The sequence below is a fragment of the Opisthorchis viverrini genome, assembly GCF_000715545.1.
Source record: "Opisthorchis viverrini unplaced genomic scaffold opera_v5_138, whole genome shotgun sequence".
NCBI classification, from domain to species: Eukaryota; Metazoa; Platyhelminthes; class Trematoda; order Opisthorchiida; family Opisthorchiidae; genus Opisthorchis; species Opisthorchis viverrini.
The window spans coordinates 179586-187663 of NW_008751794.1; the positions used below are offsets into that span (position 1 = coordinate 179586).

At 43.1% G+C, this 8078-nt stretch overlaps 2 protein-coding genes across 2 annotated transcripts in view; one reads left to right on the forward strand and one right to left on the reverse strand.

Annotated features, from left to right (window-relative positions):
* Positions 1-5965, forward strand: part of T265_06569 (hypothetical protein) — a gene marked incomplete at both ends in the record, with an annotated part of 44740 nt that extends 38775 nt beyond the window's left edge. The window contains 3 exons of the mRNA XM_009171872.1: positions 1474-1610; positions 4383-4525; positions 5591-5965. Coding sequence (XP_009170136.1) covers positions 1474-1610; positions 4383-4525; positions 5591-5625 — 315 coding nt within the window. The remainder of the gene's footprint in view (positions 1-1473; positions 1611-4382; positions 4526-5590) is intronic.
* T265_06570 (hypothetical protein) overlaps positions 1-6846 on the reverse strand; it is a gene marked incomplete at both ends in the record, with an annotated part of 17734 nt that extends 10888 nt beyond the window's left edge. Inside the window, one exon of the mRNA XM_009171873.1 lies at positions 6721-6846. Within this exon, the coding sequence (XP_009170137.1) occupies positions 6721-6846 (126 nt within the window). The remainder of the gene's footprint in view (positions 1-6720) is intronic.
* Between the last annotated feature and the right edge of the window lie 1232 nt (positions 6847-8078).

Consider the following 8078-nt stretch of genomic DNA (forward strand, 5'->3'; position numbering starts at 1 on the left):
CGAAGCAGATGTATTTGAAGCTGCCGCTGTACCTGATGCTACTGAGAATGAAAGAAGCACTCGTGACAGCGTAGAGTGATTTCGTCCAAGCGCAAGTGGGTGTTGTGTGAAGTAGATAAGGTAGATGTTGCGTGGATAGCGAGGTTGCAGTGACAATGAGTTTGCGCTTCGGTTCAATACAACTGTCGATGGTTTGTGGGCGGTAATGTAGAGGCATCAGTATCAGCGAAATTCCTATCTTCCTCTATAAGCTTCGAAGACAGATGTGTAAATGTACTGAAATTAATCGCACGAGGGTACGCACCATTGTTTGTTTAATAGTGTCATCAGTGAGAACGATCTCCTTTTTGTTCATCACAACAATCTTCAAAGTAACTGTTAACTCATGACCTGCAAGTGAGAACGTCGTGGAATTAGCCCTTGCCTCCAGGTAGTAGTATAGTTTAGTATGTAATAGAGGCAGTATATTAAAACCATCAACACAAAGCAACATGAAGCAAATGCGCAGTCGTGCGTTACCATGAGCCAAACCTAATAAATGAATATAATTCAGAAGTCGGAATTCCACGAACCCAATTGTCGCTATAATGCACAAAACCTTTCGTGAAAATGTCACTCTCATCAGCTTTTAAAACAACATAAGATTTGCGATGAGTAAGGAAACAGTCGTTGTTTTCCGAATGCAACTCGGAGTGAAGTTTCAGCGTAAATGAACCTGGGTGTCGTTTCGGTGCATCCACCACTGTGGTGCTGGAACAAATATAATTTAGAGATTAACGAAAGCATTTGCTATTCATGTTATCCGGGAAGAAGACGGTAAGATGATTTTTTTCTACCACGAATACCAACCTAACCCATAGTTGAGCGCGGAAAGACCTGTAGTGATTTGCGCTGTTTCTGCCCCAATACGAACGGGAAGGAATTAATTTCAATTGTTTTCAACAGAAATTAAGTTGTTTGGGTCTTACCAAGGAACTGAGAAACCGGATCGAGGGCGGCCGTCGAAGAATCATGGATTTAGACCTGTTTCAGTATCCTTTGGGTTAAATAATTCTTCTGAAAAACGTGAAACCCTATAACAGCATGTTGGTAGAAATTTTTCAGTCACATTCCTCAGTTGTTTTTTATATTTGGTTGCGCTGAACTTCGTCGACCCGTTGCATCAATCCGAGCCCCAGTTGCTGTTTAGCAGGAAACAACAGGCGCCAAATTCAATCTAACCGAACCAACAAACATGCACATTGCTTCAATCATTTTTCCGGTTCGGAGGGAATCTGAATTATGCCACTGATAAGAGATACGAGGACACTCCGTCCCCTACACATAGGTTTCATCCGAACGTTGTTCGTACTACCCATTTGGCCTCTCGAGCCCAATGCAAGAACGAATCGCACTGCCACACTGCATTTTTTCCGCTTATTGTTTCCGTTTCTGGTATAACAGCATTGTCAAAGTTCCATTCTTCTATTCTAGTTTGCCCCACCAGAACCAATGGACATCGGTGCGCGGTACGTTCCGTCTCCACCAACTGGAGAACCAACTGACCCAGAGTATCGGCAGAATAAAGAGAAAAGGCTTAGCGCTTTGAGAGATGTGCTCCTCCGTCAGAGGTGAGTGGTAAGACCAATCCTGCATGAGAATCGTGCCACCTATACATTTCCTATGTGTACTTAGTGAGATAAAAATGGCAGATGATGGCAAGTGGATGCACTGCTTGCGAGGTCCACACTAGAAACAGTATATGAACCTCGGTTACCTTTTCCAGGTCACCACACAAGTCCAAATAATTCTCTGAGTTTTCGTCACTTCAACCTGATATACAACCATTTTAGTTGGGTGGCCATATTCACCGACCGTCTTAATGTGCAAGGTCCGACCATAAGTCATGGTATAATTTACCACTAGTTAAGTATGACTTTAATGACTAAGTATAAGGTAAACCCTCGAGGACTTTAGCTGCTTTCTCACTCAGTTGTCGCCGGGAAAAGGAACCCGGAGAACATCTCCAATGTAACTAGATCACTATGAATTCTCACCAACACAGGTTCAAAAACAGGAAAGTAACTTCACTCTCAAATCGACCTAATCTAGTCGTTAAAATTGTTAATTATGCGCTGCCCCATCAATAACGTACAAAACGTGACGATAGTCAAAGTTCTTAACAGCTTCATGATGAATTGGTAGTTAAACGATGAGTGGTGTATTTGATCTCCACTTTGTCATGGTTAATCACCTACCGTACCAGCAGTCACTTAAGGCACTCTTTAGTTTGAAACACCCTTTGTGTTGCTGTAAGGCCCGCTGCCGGTTTTCTTTATGATTTATAGTCACTAACCATTTGTTTCGCACGGTCAGATATGTACTTTCATGGCAAACAAGGGACAAAGGTCAGCACGTGACATAGGTTGGACCCCCTTTGTCAACACCACCGGTGTGTTTCTTAATCACACGTCCGGTCTGTTAAACAAAAGCATCTGATTCAAATTGTTGTTCTTCCTTATCGCCAAACCAGACAGTGGACCGCTATTTTTCTGGAAATTTCGAATATTCAACACTGACCGATCGCTTCTGTCGATGCTCTTTCCCAAACTGATATACCAAAAATAGCACAACAGGAAACTCCCAGGAGTGGTGATAGAATAGTGCACACAGTTCCAATGAAAAAAAATACTGTTGAAGCTGAGAGGAAGGAAATCGAAAAACCCCTTCGTAACACAAAATAACCGTACCGTGGGTGACCTGATCAGCCAGAATAAATCGACCGTCAGCCGATCGATAAAGGGAATGGCCCATCAGTTCGGTTTTATAAGCATCGTTTAAAATAATTGACCAGGCCTTCTCAGCTGGTCTCCTGCAAAACAGCCCCTTGTATTAACATACTCCCCACCGGAGGGAGTACAGTACACCGCCTGAACTTGACAGAGTGCCTGATAGTGCAGAATTCGAGGCTTTTCAGAGGGGGTGATGGCACTTCGGTATTCATTTTGACCGGATTACTATGAGAAGCGTGGAACACAGAAGGGATATTCTCAGACTGCTACTTCCATCGTCCTAGTCTCCAGTAGGGACACGAATGTTTTGAGTGAACTACCGGGAAGTCAGCCCAGTTTCTGTGCCTTTTAAAATGCCATATGATCCTACTCCATGCAGAATGTCGTATCGTCCAGGGATCCAGATACGTGGCGGTTCGCGGAGCGTGACTTTGCATCACAGATATCCACCCCTGCAAATGATGGATTAGCTTCACTGATCTGGATGGCCAAAAGTGGTTGCCTTCCACTGTGCTGATCACTAAGCACTATGGCAACTTCTGTCGTACGCAGTTATTGAGTACAATTTCACCACCCTATCAGAAACGTTCTATCTCAACTCTCGTGGACGAGTTGGGGTCTTGAGGAAAGTTTCACCCGAATTCACCATGTGCACTGATTTCAGCGATTCTGTTGCTTGTAATGCGTCCACTCTGACATGCTAATGGAACGATCTCCACCTGCCGCTGACACCTTCTGGATCGAAATTCTCCAAGGATATCCCCTTGCGGACACCTAGTCAGCCGAGCAAACAGCTCCACTTGAACCGGATCGTGCAGGGGTTTAAACACTACTATCACTACTTAACTCAACGGTATTTTCTGGAATGAGCTGCTTATCTTGCTTGAGACTAAACGTAATCCCTGTACTTGCAAATGAACCAATTGATGTGATGGATAAATCTGTTGGTTTGGCATTTGCTTCATTTGGAGTTTTCTGGTTATGGACGAAATCACCCTTGGAATAGGAAAATGACGGCGGCTTTAGCCAAAATATGACTCCCATGACGTCGAACTGATATAAGGTTTTCCATCATTGGTAAGATTTCCAACGCCCCAATGCGTCCCGCACTGTTATGCAAATGGGAAACCTGGCCACAGATAGCAACTAGTAAAACGCCCTCATGGTTCGAAAATCCATATCTCTGAAGGACTGCGAGGATTTAATGAGAACATCAGATCTGGAGTGCATTGAAGTAGGAGAAATGAACGTACATCCGGCAGGCGCACGAAATTTACGTACTAGGTTGTGCTGGGTTGGTCATGCGCATCGAACAACAGCAGACCACTGACATTAGAACCCCATATTCGTATCTTTTCCTACTAGTATATCAAAAAATCTGATCATCGTGGAAAGGAGCTACAATTTCAGGTTGAATTTAACACATATTATTCAATTTAGCAAACCACGATTTGATTAAGTATCTTGAATATCTTCACATGCAAATCGCTTGCATGCCTCTATAGTGCGCGCCAGCAGCAGGATAAATGATTAACTCATTTTTCTATCAAATGTCCTCACTCTAAACGCCTTTCCTTGATTTCCTATCCCTGCTTACCCCGTTGATGATAGTCTAGCGAGTGACTGTGATGTGGATGCCGGAGACCCCGCTACGCAGTTAAGCCCTACCTCTCGAATCAAGCGACATTCACAGCTATTGGATATGCAAGAGCAATTGGCCAAAGAGGCAGCCTCCTCAGTGGTTGCATTTTCGGGTAAGGATCCTAGTCACTGCATATACCCGAAAGCTTTCATCCTTTGAATCATATTCAATAAGTTAGAAACCACGGGACTGTTGTTGGTGTGGACTTACCGCATCAATTTTATTTTGGTTTCTTTCTAGGACGTCAAAAACACTACTGGAGATGTTGCTATTAGGCCGTCAACACAGAGCCTTCCTTTAATAACCCAACGTTTCAATCATTGTGGACGGCCTTGACTAGTCGGGGTTGGGGGGGCTTTTGAAGTTTGATTTCACATTGGTAGTCGCCAATCGATCTCTGTTTCTTTCCCTCGCGATTTCTGTTTTGATTCTAACGAATATCATTCATCGTCATCGTGTTCTTACGGAAACTCCGATATTAGCTTTGTGTTTCCACCAATGATCAACCCAAATAAATAGCACGGAGCACAACCTAAGCCACATCATTTGTACTGATATTCTAAAACAAATTTACTTATGTTTCGTGTTTTTTATTCGCTTTAACTGTCAAGTAACCCACATTTGATTGTGTATAAGGACATTCTAGAACTTCACTATGGTTCACGGAACGATGCAAAACTTCTCTTACTGATGGCACTAAAGACGGGATTCAAACAGGCTGGAAAATTGTGAAGCACAAATGTGGCATCCGGTCTAAGTTTAGGGTCATCAAATTTCCTCATGCTTGGTTTTGTTTCGAGCTGAGTGATGATGCGAGGTGTTTAAGAACCATGATTTTACGAGAATGTGTGTGGATGCTCCCCTGTATTTGCCCCTAGAAGACCTTCCACTAAACGAACTTCAAACCGACATCAGAGCGCGATGTTCTCGTATCTAGTAGGCCATCAAGAAGCTCAGCACGAAGACCGCCATCAGGTAGGATCATAAGTATTGCTCTTGTAGCTCTCTGTGCACCATCACCGTAAGGGCCTCGTGCCTACAGTCAATTGTACTTGTGCACTTTGTCAATTCAAGCTGTACTGTTTTGCTGCGTATGTGCTGAATAGTGTGCAGGACTCTTACACCAATGAAAATGAGTGTATTTACGTTTTTGCTGTTTTTCGGAAAAAATCTACAGGTCGATCATTCGCCGGGCCTCCTTTGAACGCATGACTTCGTTTAACATTTCCCTGCCCGCATCCCACCGTGCGTCTTCTGATGTATAGTCACATTTCACCTATCCTTCTTTCTACTGCACCGCATATTTTATCTATTGCACACACTTTTTCTACATGCTATCCCGCTCTTCTGATGAGTATTGTGCGATCAGAACATATCATTTGTTGTCTGTCAGCTGATTATGTTTTTTCATCGAAATGTCTTCTAATTTCTCTTCTCAGTGAGCCTTGCTGATGTTTTTCGGCTTCCTTAGGGCGTACTTCCCGTTGTATTCCAATGGTTTTCGCTCTGCGATTTGAAGACAAAAATGCTCTGTTTAATTTTTCAACAGGAACATGTTTCATGCTCTCCCTACGCGTTACAAGCCCTTGTATGTATGTTGTGGATGGGGAAAGCCGAGTTCAAAGTGAGGGAAGAATTTTCACCAGTCGCTCCAGGAAATGTGAGCTGAGAGAACTTGTCTCATGTTTATCGGGCGTCGTCAGCATTGCTTTCTTCACAAATCCAGAATGGACCGATATATGCGGTTATTTGACCTGCGGACGATTCTGTTCAACCAGAATCGATCTAGGTTTTAACTTAGCCAAGATACTTATGTCTCGTTTTGATTATTGGCCCCAGGTTTTCCGCAGGTGTTCTAAAGTCATGGTTAAATTTTCTGCTTGCAACGGCTTTCATATAGTTTATTGAGTTCAAGCTTCAACGATCACCAAACGACTAATCTGTTTAATTTAATTGCAAATAGTCTCGCTGAAATCAATCTCACGCTCTAATGCGAACCTCAAAGTAACATACCTTGGTTTTGTGCTGAAGGCAGTATTGGTCCAAGAAGATTCCACAGCAGGACAGTCAAATCAGTCAATTCCAGCCTCTCCTACAAAAAAGCTTGATAATCCAATGATGGACCGAGATCCGATGATTTTAAGGACTTCGAATCTACTGAACAGGACTTTAGTTTGTGAATTTGTTTTATATGTGACTAGTATACTCACATCTGTGAACCAACTGCCCATATCGACGCACACTTTTCGACAAAGCAAGCACAACCAGGTATCTGAAGTTAGTAGTTAGTACCCCACAGAAACGTACCGTGACCGGAGTAACTGTATCACAACAACGCGGTGGACTGTCCACACCGCGCTCATCTGAGCGAGCTCTTATGGTGCCATAGGCACCCAGTTCCAGTGTGGTTTGTACTTGGCTGTTGTCCAACATGAATAAAACTGTGTTGGAATTTCGATTTCTCCGTGCCCATCGGTGATAACTTACAGCCTGATTTACTCAAATCTACCAGCTGCATTCCGAATGGTCCAAGAGAACCCCGGATTCTCCTATTCTTCTTATGCACCGTTCATTTATCATTTACTATTTGTAACGGTACCGGATTTATATGTCACTGAAACACGATGACAGAGTAACAATGAGAACGTTATAAAGAGGGCTGTGGACGAGGAGTGTAGCCGGATGTTGAATTCAGGAACACGGTCGAAATTTACATGAAGTAAGATTCAATCCGAAAGGACAGGAACCTCATTTAGGTGAGACAACAAACACTGAGCTTCTGTTCTGATTCCTCAGCTACAGCGGTACATGCTTCACACTCCAGCTTTTGTCGCATAGTCTAGATAAGCGCTTGGTGTAAATGCTCCTCCAATCCCATCTCGCTTGGTTACGGGCTTTCGTCTTATTAAGTACGTATCTCTTTTGTCAGTTAATCACCGGCGTTCCATATCGTTGATTTCAGCTCCAATGATGAGGACAATTATGTTGTTGGTAATGATGAACATGCAAGTCCATCCTCAGATGGTGTTTCAAGGAGAGAGCCACTGTACCAGCCCAGCCCGGTCGCACTTTTCTTCCATTGAAGAAAGAAATTTATTCAAGTAAAATTGCGTGTTTAGGTGGCAATCAGGCAAACTAAGCAACGATAAAAGTGATGATGAAAAAACTGTCATTACAAGTGACAAAACATCCACATCCAGTTTTTCCTAAATGTCTGTTTTTCCGTTGCACCATTCAGTTAGGTCGTTTCGGATACCGATTTCATTAAAACGATGTTTCGGGTATCGGGGCATGAACAATTTTTCAACAAAAACACCGTGAAAAACATAAATGTTTTCGGGACCGCGTCATTAGGTCAGTACATAGCTACTAGTTAAAATAGGGGTAACTAATGAGATAAGCCGTTAGGGATACCACTCAGGTTTAAGTTGAGAAAGGATTTGGTCGTGAACCCAAATTCCAGAGTTGCAGTCTGTAACCTACGTTGTACTGATTGAAACTGGTGGCGTCTAACTGTCTATAGATCGCCTTAATGTAATGGGTTCAATGAGTTTAGCCTTTTGAAACAGTGACGACAGACGGTTGAATGAGATACTCAGACATTATTGGCTATGCAACTTTCTGTATAACCGTTAGCCCAGACCATTAGCTTAGCTTCAAAGTCC